This window comes from Anarhichas minor, unplaced genomic scaffold (genome assembly GCF_050575085.1).
Source record: "Anarhichas minor isolate MPS153535 unplaced genomic scaffold, ASM5057508v1 ptg000123l, whole genome shotgun sequence".
Classification (NCBI taxonomy): Eukaryota; Metazoa; Chordata; class Actinopteri; order Perciformes; family Anarhichadidae; genus Anarhichas; species Anarhichas minor.
Window position 1 is genome coordinate 151,848 of NW_027466569.1, and position 20,471 is coordinate 172,318.

At 39.0% G+C, this 20,471-nt stretch overlaps 1 protein-coding gene across 1 annotated transcript; it reads right to left on the bottom strand.

Moving 5' to 3' along the window:
• Positions 1 to 4,491: 4,491 nt before the first annotated feature.
• On the bottom strand, positions 4,492 to 11,376 carry LOC142940977 (annexin A2-B-like). Its single transcript, XM_076083195.1, has 12 exons — positions 11,299 to 11,376; positions 10,464 to 10,557; positions 9,437 to 9,531; positions 9,217 to 9,330; positions 8,800 to 8,890; positions 8,522 to 8,601; positions 8,092 to 8,151; positions 7,757 to 7,850; positions 5,670 to 5,765; positions 5,364 to 5,422; positions 4,984 to 5,106; positions 4,492 to 4,646 (listed from the first exon to the last, which is right to left on the bottom strand). The coding sequence occupies exons 1-12, from the start codon at positions 11,347 to 11,349 to the stop codon at positions 4,587 to 4,589; spliced, it is 1,017 nt and encodes a 338-aa protein (XP_075939310.1). The 5' UTR covers positions 11,350 to 11,376; the 3' UTR covers positions 4,492 to 4,586.
• Between the last annotated feature and the right edge of the window lie 9,095 nt (positions 11,377 to 20,471).

Genomic DNA, 20,471 nt, shown 5'->3' on the forward strand with positions numbered 1-20,471 from the left:
CATTTTAATGATGCTTAAGTAAAGTCTTCCACAGTGGGCGCTGCAGCCAGAGAGGGTTTTACATCTCCTTTGAAATCAGATGCAAGTATATATTTAATTTTGCTGCTGGATGGCTGCAGGCACACGCAGACACAGAGATTAATTGGCACAGCTTTATGTGCCCTGATAATGTTGCTGCACCTTCGTTTTCTGCAGAGTGAAAGATTTGACTGAGAGGAACTTTGTTGAAAAGACGGAGCTCCTCTTACCTGGAAGTTTCTCCTCTTTGTCCCGGTGTGTCAGTAGATTCCCTCGGTAAACTTCCATCTAGAATGTAAATAAGTTGGTGTGAAATAAATAATGTGTACAAGTATGTCTCATGAATGCACTCAGGCTTCCCCTCGTAATCAAACTCTGCTTTCTTTGCTTCCAAATATGTTCAATAAAAGAGCACAAAGGGAACATATGTTTGGCTGTTTGCCTCTCTGGCTTCGTCTTTGTATGTTAATGGAGAGAAAAGCACACTTTACAAAGGTTTGTCGTTTTCCGGCAGCGCTCGGTGACATCTCTGGTGACATCAGCCGGATCCTGTTTCAGCAGCAGGGGCGACGCAGGGCAGAAAGAGATGAAATATTTATGATAATTGTTGCAAAACTTCCCACAAAAAGACGACAAGAGGCCCGTGATGAGGAGCTGACAGCAGCGCTGTCACAACGACGAACCCGAAACCCACGAGGAGCAGAAATCAAAGGCTTGTGCACGCAGTGCTCAGAAGGTCGGAGCCCCTTTAAAAGTATTTATAATGAAGAGCTGACATCAGGAGCACGTCGCGGTGCATTAGCACACACGGGCGTCACTCAAGCCTGCAGGCTGACGCGGCTTCTACCTGACTCCTCAATCTCTCTCAGCGTCTGTCTGCAGCTCAGTCAAGAAGCCGAGGCCCGACATGAAAGTCAGGATGCGGGCCTGATAAACTTTGCATATTCCCCAAGAACAAGAGCTGAATAAAAGGAAATGACGAGATTAAACATGTGCAGCTCAGTAGGCGGGCGTGAATGTGGCTTCGTTAGCTTTGGAGAGTAGAAAGAAAGACAGTTGTGTCTTTGTCTGGACTCACAAACAAGGTTTCTGGCTTCATTTGTGTAATAATGATTCAACAAGCTGCGACTTTTCTGCAGGAAATATTTGTAGTGTTCTCTGCTTGTGTCAGTTTTGACTGTTCTCTTTTGTAACGAGGAGCGTCGATCTGCATTCAGCCAGAGGAGATGTGCCGATCCTCGGGCGTCGCTTTGATCAGCGGCCCGGTGGAGAAACCGGCTTCAGGCTGGAGACAGAAAGGCTCTTGATCTCAGCGCTTAATTAGCGAGCCGCTTCTAATTGTTCCTTTTACAGAAGCATGTGGCGGCCTGGTGTGCTCATCAGGATTCATGACTTGAAGCCTTGATTTGAGCTGAAAAGACACTAAATGGTTTATCTGAGAGCCTCATCTGTTGCTTTGCATTATGCATGAATGATTCGTCTTTTCATCTTTCCAATTTAAATAGTGAAATAGTTTCTTCCTGGAAAATAATCGGTGTAAAGAACAAGCTGTGTGTGTTTTCTGATGTTTTTTACGGAACTAAAAGTCCAGCTGCTCGATCGGTAAGTGAACCGGTTAAACAATACCGGGGCTCTGTGATTGGTGACATCGGGACAAATGAGTCAACAGAAGAGAAGAAGAATTAACCAGCTGCAGGATCGAAGGTGAAATATCTTCTGTCATCAGCAAATATACTGTCCTTCAAGGAATGTTTCAGCAACACTTGAGATGTGAAGGTGGATTAATCCTAAACTGTGATCGTCTCAGATCCTGCTCTCCTGCTTTCACCTTCACAGTCCTCCACATGTTGGTTTTCAGAGGAGGAAGACGGGCAGCGCTGTAATTACCGAGGCAGGAGAGGCTGACATTTGGTTCATGTTGGAGTGGCCGTCGTAGTGATTTCTGGGAGCCGCCGGGAGGTTCGGGGGTGGAGGGAGGGAGAGAGAGGGGGATGACGGGATTGAAAAGGAAGGCCGGCGATGGGATTATGGGAGCATGACGGTTGAGGATTCGCTCTGCTTTAAACAAATAACACGCGTGCATCAGATCAACGCTGAGAGAAGAGCTGATTCATTCACACGACTTCTGTCTGTTTGAAAACAGAAACTCACCGTAAATGAACGTGTTTCTGAGTCTTTATCACCTTCGTAGCTTAAGCAGTGTTCAGAGGAACAACACGTGTTGATGGCGCTGCAGCATCATGAAGATATCAGAGGATTCGAGGCTGCTGAGAGGAAGTTACACGTCATTCAGGGTTTTTGTGTTCATTTAAAGTCCAGTATCCAACAGTTTGAACACCATTATACTTTTCATCATAGCAGCAGGAAGGACAAGCTAGCTACTGAGCTATCTAGCTACTGAGCTATCTAGCTATGGAGCTACATTGCTAACTAGCACCAACAGCTGTGCTCCAACAGCCATGCTAGCACTAGCTCACAAAAACAAAGTCATAACCTAATTTGCATATTGGTGACATCAGCATCATTAGCATGAAGCTGAGTGGTTGTGAGCGCTCTGGAAATGAATTATAGTCAAACGTGTTTCAATAATAATAATAATAATAATAATAATAAACTCCTGACTTCCTCCCTGATGGTCTGAATGTAGAAACGTCGTCTTTATTAATATCTAGTCGGTCGGACCGCCTTCCTCTCTCTCAGTATGAACAGCAATATCTTTTTTCTGCAGCAGAAATGCTAATTAGCGACTGTAGCTGGAGGTCAAATTAGCATCTTTAATTAAAAAATTAGCAGCAAACAAACAAAAGAAAAGATACGAACGATTAAAGGAAAAACAACCTGGAGGATCTTTTTATCTGACTTCATTAGTGTGAGATTACACAAACACACATCACAAATATGTGTGTTTGTGACTCTACGGACCAATTCAGAACCAATATTTTCACATCAAATGCTGACTTTGATCCAACAAAACTTTTTTAATTGAACAGAACTGAGGAAGACCTTCATGAATGTATAGAGCAACTCCTCCTGATGAAGAACACGTTTACTTCTCCTTCTTCCTCAAGGCACAGCTGACCGTTATTACCACAGACTGTGTATAAGAAGGTTATTACACATTCATTCACAGACTGGATACCAGAAGAGGATGTTGTCATGGTGACGTCTCTCGTTGGTTTGTGGACGTTTTGAAGCCTCGAGTTCGGCGTTTCGCCGTCGCCATCTTGGATTTTTTGCAACCAATAAACAGGAAGTGACCATATGTGGACTGAGGAGGAGTGACATAGAGACGCCGTATACGTCTCTGGTAGAGACCTGTCAATCACCGTGTAGCCCCGCCCTAAAGCATCCCCTGCTTTATGGTCTGTCTGACTCTAAATGGACCATAATGTACTAAATGAACATCATGCTGTATTGAAGAAGACTTGAAACTAGAGATTGAGACCATAAATTCATGTTTACAATGTTTACTGAGGTAATAAATCAAGAGAGAAGTAGAGTCATTTTCTCATAGACTTCTATACAACCAGAGGAGTCGCCCCCTGGTGGACACTAGAGAGAATGCAGCTTTAACACATGAAGCTTTGACTTCTCTTTAATGAACAGGAAGTTACCTCCTGGGCTGAATACAGTCGGCATGAGGAGGAAGTGAGTAAAACAAAGTGATGTACAAACAGGAAGAGGGTCAACGACATTTAAAGAAGAAGAGGGGATGTTGTTATTGTTTTCACTGTCAACACTCGTGTGGTTTCTATTTCATTGTAGTTGTATTTAAACAACATTGTTCACGTTATATTTAAAGTGTTGTTTCATAAATACAAATTGTTTCCTGGTTCACATGGTCTTCTTTGTCCTGTGTGGAGACTGTCAATGTGTTACTATGACTACACATGTTAAGTACTACATACTGTGACTGTGAGCACTTTTAGGTCTAAAAAGGCCTTTAAAATACGGTGATGGTTAAGACGTTTAAAAGTGAAACTCTTTTCAGCGACTATTTCAAGACGTTGATTAAACGTTTAGACCAGATTTACCGGATTTGTAATATTGGCCTCTGAAATGATGATATACTATTATTATCACAATGTAGAGGATGAAAATATTCACTAGTGCAAATCCGGGTGAAATATATTCTAAATGTAAACGTTTAATCAACGTCTTCAAACTGTCGGAGAAAAAAGTCTCACTTTTGAGTCTTTTCTCTGGTAACCAAAGTCATTTTTTAATGATTAAGTTCAGTTCATGAGTAGAAGAAGAGAATAGCATGGACAAAAATAAAACACTTTCGTGTTTTCGAATAGTGTGTGTACAAATACTCCACCAGTGACCTGGTGAGTCCAGTACTTGTACACTGCAGAGACCAGTCTTAATTTCTCAGTGAGCCTCTGCTGCCCTCTGCTGGTTACTTCATTAAACAGCAAGCAAACACACAAACAAGTGGAACGTTTTTATTTCACAAACTGATCTGTTTAATTTAGAGGAAAACACCAAAAGCCTCTAATACTGCGGTCATCTGATTATAAACCCAGCGGCCTTCTGGGAAACTGAGTCCACACAGAGTTGAGGTCTCAGTCGTCTCCTCCACACAGACTGAGCAGAGCCTTCTGGTAGTCTCCTTTAGTGTGCTCCTGAACCACAAAGAGACAAGGGTAATAATGTGATGATAAGGATTATAATAACATAAACAAATATGTATTTTATTATGATTATTATTATTATTATTAACAATCATAGCCAAAATAGTAATAATACTGATAAAGATAATAACAATAATAGTAATAATATGAATATGAATAATAATAGTATTAATAATAATGATAATGACAATACTATTATTCATAACAATAGCAATAGTAATAATGATAATGTCTCATGGTGTAGTACTGATGTAAATATTAAATCTTTGTTATTGATTAAATCTTAGTACCGATGTAAATATTAAATCACACACTGGCTGATACTCACAGCAATGGTCTGGTACAGAGATATTTTGTGCTGCTTCCTGAACTCTGCTCTGATCTTCATCAGGTCGACTTCACAGCGAGACACCATGATCCTGGTCACCACCTTCTCCTTTGCTCCTTTACTCTGCAGATAGACAGAAGAAACAACGTTGTATTTATTGTTAATATTACTGACATATTTTCAGTAGAATTGCACTTAAAAACTTACCAACTCAATTCAACCTTTTGTATTAACTAGTAACTAAAGATAAATGTTGTGCAGTGAAGAGATGAAGTGGAGTAGAAATATTAAGTAGCATAAAATGGAAATACTCAAGTAAAATACAAGTACCTCAGAATTGTTCATCAGTATAAAACTTAAGAAAAATTATGAAACTGTACCTTCATGGCTTCACTGAGTCTGTTGGCGAAGTACAGCTGCCTGTTTTCAAAGCACTCCACTGTGAAGAGAAGACAGACGGACATTAAATGGACCTGTTTCATCACCATCATCCTCTTCAAAGGACTATTCCACTCTTTGATTATGGGCTCATGTAAAGATGAGCTAATGTAAAGAGTCAGTCTGCTGTTTCATGTTTTACTTATTGTCATGGTCTCATGTATTAGTCTTTCAGTACTTTCTGTCTGTGTTTTGACAGTTTTATGACAACAGTGGATAAGTCCTGGTCCTGTAGTAGTGTTTATTACCCAGAGTGAGGAAGGACTTCTCCAGATCTCCCTTCACCTCCTTCCTGATGCTCTCCTTCATGTCGTACGGACTGTAGCTCTTATACCTCTCAAACACTGTCAAGAGAAAAAGCACATCAAAAGGGACAGCATGAAAAACTTAAAACACACAGTGTTATGAATATTCATTCATTTGAACAATTTCCACAATCATTCTCTAACTTTATCAATTAACATACGTACATACAAATAGAAACATGTTGGAATTACATACAGAATGTTGGTGATAAACATGAAAAACATTGCTATTAAACATGAAGAACGTTGGTATTAAACATGAAGAACGTTGGTATTAACCATGAAGAAGGTTGGTGTTAAACATAATAACGTTGGTGTTAAACATAAAGAACGTTGGTATTAAACATAAAGAACGTTGGTGTTAAACATAAAGAACGTTGGTATTAAATATAAAGAACGTTGGTATTAAACATAAAGAACGTTGGTGTTAAACATAAGGAACGTTGGTAATAAACATAAAGAACATTGGTATTAAACATAAAGAACGTTGGTATTAAACATAAAGAACGTTGGTAATAAACATAAAGAACGTTGGTATTAAACATAAAGAACGTTGGTGTTAAACATAAAGAATGTTGGTAATAAACATAAAGAACGTTGGTAATAAACATAAAGAACGTTGGTATTAAACATAAAGTACGTTGGTATTAAACATAAAGAACGTTGGTAATAAACATAAAGAATGTTGGTAATAAACATAAAGAACGTTGGTGTTATACATAAAGAACGTTGGTGTTATACATAAAGAATGTTGGTGTTATACATAAAGAACGTTGGTGTAAAACATAAAGAACGTTGGTGTTAAACATAAAGAACATTGGTGTTATACATAAAGAACATTCGTATTAAATATAAAGAACGTTGGTGTAAAACATAAAGAACGTTGGTGTTATACATGAAGAACGTTGGTATTAAACATAATAATGTTGGTGTTAAACACAAAGAACGTTGGTGTTAAACATAAAGAACATTGGTGTTATACATAAAGAACATTCGTATTAAATATAAAGAACGTTGGTGTAAAACATAAAGAACGTTGGTGTTATACATGAAGAACGTTGGTATTAAACATAATAATGTTGGTGTTAAACACAAAGAACGTTGGTGTTAAACATAAAGAACATTGGTGTTATACATAAAGAACGTTGGTATTAAACATGAAGAACGTTGGTGTTATAGATAAAGAACGTTGGTATTAAACATAAAGAACGTTGGTAATAAACATAAAGAACGTTGGTGTTATACATGAAGAACGTTGGTATTAAACATAATAATGTTGGTGTTAAACACAAAGAACGTTGGTGTTAAACATAAAGAACATTGGTGTTATACATAAAGAACGTTGGTATTAAACATGAAGAACGTTGGTGTTATAGATAAAGAACGTTGGTATTAAACTTGAAGAACGTTGGTGTTATAGATAAAGAACGTTGGTATTAAACATAAAGAATGTTGGTAATAAACATAAAGAACGTTGGTATTAAACATAAAGAACGTTGGTATTAAACATAAAGAATGTTGGTAATAAACATAGAGAACGTTGGTGTTAAACATAAAGAACGTTGGTGTTATACATAAAGAACGTTGGTAATAAACATAAAGAACGTTAGTATTAAACATAAAGAACGTTGGTGTTATACATGATAACGTTGGTGTTAAACATGAAGAACGTTGGTATTAAACATGAAGAACGTTGGTGTTATACATAAAGAACGTTGGTGTTAAACATAAAGAACGTTGGTGTTAAACATGAAGAACGTTGGTGTTATACATAAAGAACGTTGGTGTTATACATAAAGAACATTGGTATTAAACATGAAGAACGTTGGTGTTATACATAAAGAACGTTGGTGTTATACATAAAGAACGTTGGTATTAAACATGAAGAACGTTGGTGTTATACATAAAGAACATTGGTGTTAAACATAAAGAACGTTGGTGTTATACATAAAATAAATATGAAATATGGTGATGGTAGAATGCGGTGAATCTGTGTCTAAATGTGCTGTGGTGTTGTAGGTGTAGTTCACCTTTCTGCAGGTGAGGGATACTCCCCTGAGCCATGATGGAGATCCAGGTGTTCACGTCGGTTCCCTTCCTGTTCACCCCGGCTTCATACAGAGACTGAGAGGTTCACACATAACAAAAAGATCACGGTCAAAATCGCTCCACGGTACTGAGGTTCAAAGGAATAGTGAAGCGTTTCCGATCGCTTGTGCTTTATTGATTGATGGATTGCTCATTTAATATAATTGATTGATTACTGAGTGTCTACATGAGAAAAGCTTGACAGCATTGTGGCATTTGGGGCTTTTTATAAAATCTCTTCTACTATCTTTTGGGAGTTATATCCAGGTCGACTCACTCTGGCGTCCTCATCAATCTTCTCATAGTCCACCACATTAGAGGGTTCATCTCTCTTTGTCTGTAAATCAAGAAAACATCACGTCACTGTTGAAAATGTTGAAACTTCAGTAGAACTGTTTGTTAGAGCTGCAGTTGTTGTCATTATTCTCAGAGACAAATAAAATAACATTTAAAATGGTTCAGAACGATGAAATCAAGTTATTATAGTACCATATATATACAAATACATGCTAATACCACACTGTAAAAACACTATTACAGTAAAAGTACTAATACCACATATTAAGAAATCAGTATCAGAGTATTTTACATTTTCTTCTGTATCAAATGTTTGATGCATTGAGAAGCGTTTACAGAACTCATCCAATCAAATGAGCCTTAAACACAGATAATGGAAGACGACGAGTGACCGTTAGCATCTGAGCTACCTGAACCAGCGCCAGCAGCAGTTTAGCGAAGTCTCCCGATGTGTCTCCTGCTACGTCTTTGTCCACCTCCTTCTTAAACACTGCAGAGACAAACAAAGAGATATGACCATTAGCTAATGTTAGCCTTAGACCAACTAGCTTTGTATGTAGCTGATGATACAACTTAGCTAAAAAACACAGAGTTTTGCTGATGTTTTGTCATTTTCTTCCGGCTGCTAATTAACTACTTTAATTCTTAACTTCTTCATTTCAGATGTACTGGTTCTGTCCAAACGTACTCTCTTTGTAAACCTTCTTGATCTCCTCCAGTTCTTTGTTGTTTCTGGAGCAGACGATCTCGATCAGGGTTTCCTCGTCCGTCCCCAGTCCCTGGAACCACAACCAGCAGCTCAGATAAAAGCTCTTTTAGAGACATCTGATTGGTCAAAGAAAATCGGCCCCTGAGAATCTGATTATTAAATACTGATGTATCAAAGTAGATTAGCATCTGTAGGATTCTACTGTTAGCTACCTTCAAATGCTTTCAAACTTTCTATACAGCTAACTCATTCAGTGCATCATGTTTGACTTTTAATGTAATATTTGGAAGATAGAGATGAAACCATGTGTGAGTTTTACTGTAGTAAAGTACTGAGTACTGTCCTCCTGTACTTGTGTACTCTTGTACTCGTATACTGAGTTCTGCTGACTCTGACCTTCATGGAGGCTTTGAGCTCAGAGGCGTCGTACTGAGCGGTGGTCTTCATCAGACCCAACATTAGAGCCTCTAGAGGACCGGACAGCGCCCCCTTCAGGGCCGTCATCAGATCCTGAAACGGGGACACACGAACGTCTTTGTAACCACGAAGTGACACTAAAGCAGAAAGAAGCAGCAGGTGTGTCTTCATGTTCTGATTCAGGCAGAAAGGTTCGAACCTTCTTGGCGATGCGTTCGTACTCAAAGGCGATCTCTCTCCGCTGCTCTCCGCTGCGTCGGGTCAGGATGTCGATGACGGTCTGTTCGTCTACTCCTGCACAACCAGGATTCATGTTTTTAGGTTTAACTTCAAAAGAGGTGGGTTTAATACATTTCATCATTGGTCCAACACATTCAAGCTAATAATGGAAACTATTAATATCCATCATGTGTATGTTGACTTTTACTGACTGAATGTACATGTTGCTGCTCATATTTAACTTGCTCCTACTTCACTGAAGTAAAGGATCTGAATCCTTCAAGAAGATCATCACTTTATGAGAATCACCTGACTTCCAGATTTATGAGATCTTTGTTCATTGATCTCAGATAAACAATATAAATATAAATATGAATATAGAATATTAATGAAACATGCATTAAAGCCGAAAGGGGCCATTTGACCAAGGAACCAGTTCAACCCTTAACAGAAGGACTTTTATTATCACTAGTCCACTGTGATAATATAGTTTCTAGCAGATAAAGAAAGAATGGTAAATAACCTTTTAATGGCTGCAGTAGTCTTTGGAATTGACAACATCACGGGTTAAGATACATATTTTACATTGAGATAGGGAGGAGAAAGTGAGGCGTTAAAAGAAGGCCTGTGTTCATATATATATATATATATATATATATATATATATATATGAACACAGAGAGGAGAAGTTTTGACATCAGCACACACAGAAGGAGACTTCATTCCTCTAGATCTTTTCATAGATGACAGATGATGATATTAATGATCTGAACCTTTAAGTAGTGTTTGCTTGACAGGAAGTAACTGTGTATTCTGAACTGAACCCAGAGCTCTGTTGGATGAATGTTGTTTGTATTCTGAAGCCTCAGGTTCGTTTCTGAAGAATCAGTGATCCAGACTCTGGTCTGATGTAAACCTTTGTTTGTGGCTGACGTCCACTGAAGGATTTGTGATGGAACAGGTGGATCACAGTTACATGAATCTGAGATGTGCAAAGACTCTCTCACCTTTAGTCTTGACGGCCGTCTCGATCCTGGCAGCGTCTTTGGCTGGGTCGAAGTCTCGTACCGGCACCACGGTGGGGAATTTAGGCTCCACTTCCTATGGAGGACAGAGATATGACCTCACAGTCTGCTGCTGTGACATCATCTAAACTTCCTTTAAATAGCAGATAACAAAGAGACTCTGATCCAATCACAGGGGGACAGTACAGGTGCGAATGCACCCGAGAGGAAGTCTGAACAGACTTGGACCTGTACACTGGGATCAGGTCTGAACAGACTTGGACCTGTACACTGGGATCAGGTCTGAACAGACTTGGACCTGTACATTGGGATCAGGTCTGAACAGACTAGGACCTGTACACTGGGATCAGGTCTGAACAGACTTGGACCTGTACATTGGGATCAGGTCTGAACAGACTTGGACCTGTACACTGGGATCAGGTGAGGATCAGGTGTAGACTTAGGAAAAGAGCTGGTTGACCTTCACTTGACTGACAACGACTTAATGATGTCAGCATTTAGTTTCACCTGTGACATGAACATCGGTCTCCTGGATGAAAGTCCTGTTTGTTTGAACTTTCTCTCTCTTTATCATTTATTTTGTCCGCTAGAGAGTCTGTTCCAGAAACGATCACATTGTGTGATTCTAAATGACTCACTGATCAGCCTTCAGGTTATCAGGTGTCTGACTGTTCAGGTGAACTGTGGGTGGAGAACAAACCACACCTTTATCTGCTCTATGAGGGCAGTAAAGATATGACAGTATGGACATACGTGTCCTGATAATATATATATATATACAGTATATATATATAAATATGTTTCCTGTGTGACTCACCGCTCCATACGACAGCGTCAGCTGACCCAGAAACTCAGACACCATCGCCATGTTGAGTCGACCTGCAGGGAGGAAACACAGACAACTTCTGTTACATCATCATCATCATCATCATTATCACTTCTCTTCCACTTCAGCAGAATGTAGAGCTTTCTCACAATTCACTGAAAAACACAGGTGGATGAAAAGGATTCTTCTGCTGATTCTTTTCTCGGTCAATCAATGAATCGTTTGCTCTGAGAACCACCAGAGAAAATGTTTTGTTTAATTATCTTTTTAATGAAACATACCAGGAAACACTTTTGAGAAGCTGCAACCAGCAGATGTTTTAGTTTGAAAAGTGACTCAAAAGATGAACTGGTTATCAAAAGAGTTGATAGTCAACAATTAATGTTCTGCCAGTAGACTCATTTATTAATTAAAAGGACCACCAGAGATGCATGGAGACGTGAGAAACACCTGCTGTTTCTCCATACTCAAACTTTTCCAAGTGAAAAAACGAGCAAACAAAAGTCTGTGAACACTGAAAGCTTCAGAATCCAGCAGACTGTAAACGCTGCAGAGAGGTGTGTTTGATTTATGGACCAGGACGTGCTGAGGGTGGGGCAGCAGATAAGAGAGATCACAAAGCACACATATCTGAAGAAGTATGGAGGCTGCTATGTAACACACACACACACACACGCACACACACACACACACTCACACACACATGCACTCACACACACGCACACACACACACACACGCACGCACACACACACGCACACACACTCACACACACACACACGCACACACACACGCACTCACACACACACTCACACACTCATACACACACACTGAACTTCAAAGAAATGCAATTGAATCAAACTGTAAAGTGTTACGTAGTTATGAAGCCATAAACCATGAAGTTATTGTGATTTAATACATTTTAGAAGAACTGGAACGCTCTCTCGACCTTTGACACTTTACGAAACTTTAACAGGAAGGTTGTGAAAGCGTTACCTAGCAACAGCTGAGACAAACAGTCCAACAGGCAGAACTACTTGTTGGAGTTTAAAGGAACTCATCTCAGATATTCATGTTCTCAAAGCAGGAAATTGTAAATTGATGCAATATTTATCAACCGGTAACAATTTAGATGAAACTAGAAACAAATGGAGCCAAGTAGAGTTTTATTGAAATAATATTATCAAGAGCATCAACTGTGTGTTTCTTATCATGCATGCTCTCATAAATGACAGAGTGAGTGTTGCATTCTGGGTTCAAGGATGTTAGCTGTGTTACGAGTGAGTCACATGCTGGTCCTGGTCCTGGTAAATGAACCCATAAGTCTTTCTGTTTGTTTTCAACCACTGAAAGTAAAAGAGACTCAAATTCTTCACTGCAGAACTGAACATTTTGTTCCCAAATAATCGGATTCTTCTTCTGACTCATCATTGACATGAGTTCATGCATTTGTTACCTCTAGACTAGATTACTGTGATTCCTTATTATCAGGCTGCTCTAATAAGTCTCCTAAATCTCTCCAGTTGATCCAGCATGCTGCAGCACATGTACCAACAAAGACTATAAGAGATCCTCTGGTGAGTCAAGTCTTTTTTCTGATTCCTGAATGTTTATGAATGGATTCATTTTGTTGTTAATGTCTTTTTTAAGGACCTCCAGGACCAGGACCAGGACCAGGAGCAGATGAAGAGAAGGAGACAATAAACTGTAGACTGCTGCTGTTTCTGTTCAGTCTCTTTGTTTCTGCTTCCAGAGAAGTCATCTCTGATCCTCCCGCTGAATGTGACATGAACATGATACTCTGGTAATAACAGGAGGCCACAGAGGGTCTGCAGACTGCAGCCGGCTGCACCCATCGTCCAGCTCGTATCACATCAGCAACGTTTCAGACGAGTCTCCTGAGGGAGATTTGAGCTCTGCATAGATTCTCCACGGACTCACTGAGACTCAATGACTTGTTTTCTTGCAGTTTAAAATACCAAAAGCACCTAAATGCTGTGTGTCGTGTGTGTAGTGTTGGAGTTACAGGCTGTGTTCTCTTAGTGAAGTTGTAAGTGTGTTTTCTGTTTCCTTACCTTTAACAGAAGCAGCAGCAGTGAGGCAGCGAGCAGCAGCAGCTCCGTTATGATCCAGGACAGGACAGGGTGTGGTGTTTAAATAGCAGCTCACACACGCACACACACACACACTCACTCACACACACACATGGTCTGAGTGGATGACTCAGTGGACAAAACTTTTACACATCAGACTGAACAAATGGACATAAATTCCTCACTGAGGTTCAGATCACCTCGCCTGCTTCCTGCCTCCATTACAATGCTGCTTCCTGAGTGTTTTGGCCGGTGTCCATTAAAGTATACAAGGACGTCTGAAACAGTTTCATCTCTTTGTTTCTAAACCAGAGCTGATAGTTGATGAGCAGGTGAGCTGATTGTTGTCTCTCTGTGGACATCTGGGAGCTATCCTCATATGCATCAGTCCACCGCAGGATTTCATTCATCCAGACCATTCTGCACCTCTTGACCTTTGGGAATATACTGTATGTATATGTATATACAGTATGTATATACATATACATACTGTATATACATACTGTATATACTGTATGTCTATGCAGGAAGTGATGTGTATCACCATTAACTGATTTAGAGTTTCAACATAAAGTCCTGCCTCAGTTCTCAGTAACTCATCTCAAACCAATGATTCACTAAATCAGGTTCCACCATTAAAACTTAACAAATGACTCAACTAGTAAAGACTGTAGTTCGTGTGTAAATCTGTTGCTAGGATACCTCTGTAGTGCTGTCCAATCACAGCGATCCGCTAGCGTAGCTTCCAAACATCGTCTGAGAGGCTGAAAGATAAAGTCTCGGTTTTATTTCTGTGTGCCTACAAAGCTGTGTTTGAGATTTAGTTCATTGCGAGAGGAAAATATCTGACTATGCTAAGCTAACTGGCGTTACGTTAGAGTTATAACTTTGAATAATTTCAGGTTTGTTGATGTATTTTGGTTAAATGTGATTTGAAATCATTATTAAACTTCACTGATCAAGTTTCCGGTCAGATGTGTCTTAATCAATATCACCTGCCTTTACTCTTCAGATATTAGCATGCTAGCGTTAGCTTTCTCAGTTGGTTCAGTTTCCTGATTTACGAGCCACTCCCACCTCCTACAGTGATTCACCTGAAGACTAACCTGATGCTGTACGAGTGGGCGGGGCTTACTGCGACCTAAAGACTTTGATCAGATCAATAAAACTGCTCCCCACCACACCCTCTTTATCAGTCACTGTCTAGATAGATAAGTAGTTAAATCACCTGCTGCTGGTCTCTTTTAAACTCTGTAACTTCACATTTAAAGCTGGACTCAATCAGACGACAGAAGTTAAACTGTTGATGAACTTCACAACAACAGGAAGTCAGAGACACAACTGACAGCTCAGTGTTAAAGCTGCTGGTGGAGAATCAACCTTACAGAGTTTGTGCATTGGTCCCTCAGGTAACTGACATCAGATCAGTATCAGATCCTCAGCTACACACTGGAACACATCAGGCTTCTGTATCTCGCTCTACCTCCTGTCTGGACGTCCTCCCCAGGATCAGGAACTCTCTGGACTCCCCATTCGTCCATCCACCTGATGCCTCAGGCGTTCCCATTAGTCACGTGACTCCTACACTCACAGTAGCTCTCTTGGTGAAACTCTCGTGCATGAGATGGTTGGGGTCAGGCATTGAGCACCCCCCCCCCCCCCCCCCCCCCGTGGTTGTGGTGGTTGGGCTTTTTCACCTAAGAATATGATATGATTTAATATGAACCTCTGATCAGCTGGACTCTGCATTCTTTCCTCGGTTACGTAACGCATAACTCTTGACTTACAGAGGAAAGTCAGTGTTGATGGTGAGGGAAGCTCTATTGTTCTCTGTTTCTATTTTTTTTACAGTGGACTCTCCTCTCAAGTCCTGACATGTGATTCTTCATGTTTTTCAGTGCCGTAACTTTTCATTTTATGGGGACCTGAACTGTTTTTCTTCTTCTGCAGAAAGGACAAGGCTGCAGAAGAACTCAGTAATTTCTGATAGAAGTTTGGCTTCAGATTTAGGGAGGAACCACTACATTTGAATCACATGCAGAGATAATAAATGCCTTTGGTATTTCATACTGTGTGAAACAGACTATTAGAATATTCACTACAGGAAGTGTTCAGGTTAATAGTCTGAAGAAAAATCTAACTTTGATAATAATGACAATTGTTAGAAACTGCAGGCTGTTTGCCCTCCTCTCCACAAGAGGCACAAGTGGTGGTTTTGGTAGTACCTCCTACCTTATAAATAGAGGCCTAGATGAGGACATCCTCCTCTTTGTCTCCAAACACCTTCACCTGGAATGAGTGTTTGTTGCTGTTTCCATGTGTCTTTTGAATTACTTACTCAATGTAAGTAGCACATTATTTCCTTTACTGGGATTATGATGTGGTTCAGATGATTAACGGATCATCTTTGATCTAATTTGTTATATTATGATGAAGTAAATGTTGAGCTAATAATTATATTGCATAGACCATATTTAAGTTACCTTTAATGGAAGATATTTGGCATGATTTAAAGGCTGACTTCATCATTTGAACAAGAAGTTGTAATCTCTTTCTTTCTTTGTGTAGAACCATAAAAATCAGAAGCAATCACCATCCAATAACTTCCTGGCTAAATAAATGGCAAAAGTGATTGTAATCTTTCCTGTTTCCTGGTGGTTTGTGGCTCCAGTTAGAACATCCGTAACAACAAGAATCATCTTTTCTCCAGCACTTCCACAGTTCTTCCTGGATCATCCTTCATAACCTGCTGATGAACACAGAGGTGAATACGTTTATAACGTGGTGAAGTCCAGATGAATGACAGCTGGAACTAACGTAAGTAACTGTAACTAACGCTGTGAATCATTAGAGATGTGATGTCAGGACACGACTCACCTTCCACCAGAGAATCCAGGATCCCAAAAAAATACATCTGCTCAGTCTAAGTGATGTGTTTGTGTCCGGACGGATCAGGAGTTTGATTGACAGAAGGTTCATCCAATCACCTGACATGTACTTTTAGAAAGTTTCTTTTCTTTTTTCCAAACAGTTTCCAGTGACGTCTTCTCAGGTGATTCAATGAAACAAACCATCACAGCTTTTGATTGGAGACGATCAGACAGATGTTCAGAGGAAACCTAGAAGGTGAGAAGACTGAGTCACTTTCAGGTAGAAACCAGAAAAGTAATTGGATGGTAGATCCTCAGATCACGATCCAATTACACTTTTATGCTGCTCGTTTCCATCCACCTGTTTCATGAGCATTCTCCATTTGCTCATGAAATATTGGAAAATCTGTAAATTTGAAAAAAGAAAGTTAAAATAAGAGTAAAAAGCGTGTCTGAGGTGTAAATAACCAGACTGAGTGAATAAACCATGATGTTCATGAGATATGTGGAGTGATGAGGAGTCTGTAACCTTCCTCACATGAAAACATTCATACTGGAGCTCTTTTCTTCTTCTGTGGTGCTTTAATATTTATATAAACTAATATTCATACAACAGCAGTGGACGGAAACAAACATGGTTTACTGTTTCCTGGAAAACTGCTTCAAATTTGCACAAAACTTTAGATGTAAACATTGATCAATAAGCTGATTGGTTCACAAAGGTCTGAGGTAAGTGTGATTACTGTTGGCATGGATGCTATGGAAACACAGACTGTATCTGTGTGTGACCCAACCAGAGTTTATTTTAACGACTGTGTGGAAACACTTATTATACACTTATTATAGTCTATTATACACTTATTACACACTTATTATAGTTTATTATACACTTATTATACACTTATTATAGTCTATTATACACTTATTATACACCTATTATACACTTATTATAGTCTATTATACACTTATTATACACTTATTATAGCCTATTATACACTTATTATACACCTATTATACACTTATTATAGTCTATTATACACTTATTATAGCCTATTATACACTTATTATACACCTATTATACACTTATTATAGTCTATTATACACTTATTATAGTTTATTATACACTTATTATACACCTATTATACACTTATTATACACCTATTATACACTTATTATAGTCTATTATACACTTATTATACACCTATTATACACTTATTATAGTCTATTATACACTTATTATACACCTATTATACACTTATTATAGTCTATTATACACTTATTATACACTTATTATAGTTTATTATACACTTATTATACACTTATTACACACTTATTATAGTCTATTATACACTTATTATACACTTATTATAGTCTATTATACACTTATTACACACTTATTATAGTTTATTATACACTTATTATACACTTATTATAATCTATTATACACTTATTATACACTTATTATAGTCTATTATACACTTATTATACACTCATTATAATCTATTATACACGTATTATACACTTATTATAGTCTATTATACACTTATTATACACTTATTATAATCTATTATACACTTATTATAGTTTATTATACACTTATTATACACTTATTACACACTTATTATAGTTTATTATACACTTATTACACACTTATTATAGTTTATTATACACTTATTATACACTCTCTAGTTTGTTCTTTATTTCCTCCTTTCTTTTCTTTCTTTCTTTTCTTGTCTTTTTCTCTCTGTTTTTATTCACTTTTTCTTTCTTCTCTAAAATCAAAAAAATCACCTAAACTGGAGATATTGAAAGGTTGTTTAGGCCACAACTTCTAACCTTCGTTCTCTTGAAAAATACCAAAAGATTGCTTTTTTTTCACCAGGAGGCTGCAGACACACTGTTTGTCCATAGGAGGGCGGTCTGATCCACCTGGACAGAACCACAACCTATCAAACCAAACCAGAGTCAGGCTCCCTTTGTAGAAAAAGCAGATTTCAAAGTGATCTGGAATCCTCGCAGGAAAAAAATACAAGGGATTTAAATCCCCATTCAAGATTCATAGAAAAGTGGAGAACAGTGAGGAGAGGAAGAGGACGAGGACGGAACGGGTGTGATGAGGAAGAAGAGACAGAAGAAGAAAGGATGACGTATGAGGAGGTGTTTGTCTGATGAACTTAATCAGCAGAAGTAAAGAACATGTTTGGTCTCAGACCCGGTCTGTCCTCAGGTCTGGGATCTGGATCAGGGAGCTCCAATCCTCTGTTTCGCTGACGCTGGACTTAAACTCGTTAGCAGCTTATCCTCCTCAGGGCCACGTTAACAGCATTAACCTGGAGCTGCTGACATAAGCTCCACGAACAAATACAGAGGATCCAGAATCAGGTTCCTTCGAAACCACTGCAGAGGTTCAAATGTACAGAAGAGTCAGAAGGAGATCGAACACAGTCTAAAGCTGTGACGTAATTTCATCAAAGAGATAGAACTTCATGTCAGAATCAAAATAGGAAATCATTTAAGTGTTCTAAAAAAACAATGTGGATAAATACTGTGTAAAGTGTTCTAAAAACAACAATGTGAATAAATACAGTGTAAAGTGTACTAAAAACAACAATGTGAATAAATACAGTGTGAAGTGTTCTAAAAACAACAATGTGAATAAATACAGTGTAAAGTGTTATAAAAACAACAATGTGAATAAATACTGTGTAACGTGTTCTAAAAACAACAATGTGAATAAATACAGTGTAAAGTGTTATAAAAACAACAATGTGAATAAATACACTGTAAAGTGTTATAAAAACAACAATGTGAATTAAAGCTGCGAGCAGCATTGATCGGGCCCTCGCAACTTCACGCACGTCGAGGGTACTAGCAGGGCTCTGGCCATGCATTTCTGTGACCGTCATACACTGCGTGCACGAGTTAAACGGTATTTCCTGGTACTGGCAGGACTCTGGGTGACACGGCCATGAATTTCTGTGACCATCACACTCTGCGTGCATGAGTGAGATATTTCCTGCGTAAACCAGCAGCGTAGCAAGATCATGTTGCCAGGTCTTAATTTAATCCTCAAATGTTTTGAGTGTACATCCGATACAATACAGAAAATGAATGTGTGTGAATGTAGTTCAGTGTTTGACCGTGGCTCACTGGCTTAAGAGGGTTGTCTGGTAACCGCAGGGTCAACGGTTCGATCCTCGACTGGGACGTGTCACGTGTCGTAGTGTCCCTGAGCAAGACACTGAACCCCCAGCTCCCCGGGTGCCTGTCATTGGCAGCCCACTGCTCCCTATATACAGGGATGGATCAAATGCAGAAGTCAAATTTTGTGTATGTGTATATGTATATGACAATAAAAAGGTTTCTATCTTTCTTTCTTCTTTCTAACATAACAGACTGTCAGTTTACTGGGATGGGGTTCAACTCCCTGCAGTGTCCTGCTGATTGTATTTGGACTTACATGAAAGTTAACAAAACAGTAGTGCCACTTGAACACTTAAATTTAACACTTTTCATTTTAAGTCCTTCTGTAACTTTAGATTGTAGTGTGAAGCATTCATTGTAACGTTTAACCTGATTCTCATGAAGAAGCTCTGGACAGATCATTTATACTAATGCCCACTGACATGGTTTGAAAATCCACTGTTATCTAACGTTTGCTCTCCAAGCATCTTAGTTTGCACATATTTAGATCAGAGAAGTCTTTTTCTCATGGTGTGCCCACAAACCCTTTCAATAAGTTCAGTGTTTGGGCCGCTGTAATTATAGAATCCTGCTTACGTCTGTGCTTATCAGCAGGTGGCGCTATGACTATGAGTTAATATTGGCATGCAGAAGTCCTAAAGCCATGACAGTCAACAAGCATGTCAAGTTTGGGACAGTTTTGACAAAGTACAGTCGAATTACAGCAGCTTGATGGATGGCAAACCATGTAAAATGGCCATCACACCATATCCACGTCGTTCGTTGAAACCTAAAGCTTTTAGTAACTTTTAATCGCTAAGGTCTTTAGATTGTTCTGACCAAATTCTAAACTGATCGGATTAATTCCCTAGGAGGAGTTCGTAGTACAGCACCTGGAAATGGAAAAAAAACAACGCGAGAAATTCATACAAAATTCAAAATGGCTGACTTCCGGTTGGGTTTAGAGCATGGACCCCTAAGACTTTTTTTAAAGTCTACATGTGATACACCTGCTTACCA

Bases quoted from the DNA above. Each gene is read 5' to 3' on its own strand.
- LOC142940977 (XM_076083195.1), bottom strand. From the start codon at position 11,349: ATGGCGATGGTGTCTGAGTTTCTGGGTCAGCTGACGCTGTCGTATGGA. The intron at 8,891-9,216 runs GTCAGAGTCAGC...TTGTGGTTCCAG, and splicing joins AGCTCAAAGCCTCCATGAAG to GGACTGGGGACGGACGAGGA. The intron at 8,152-8,521 runs GTAGCTCAGATG...CTTGATTTACAG, and splicing joins TGCTGCTGGCGCTGGTTCAG to ACAAAGAGAGATGAACCCTC.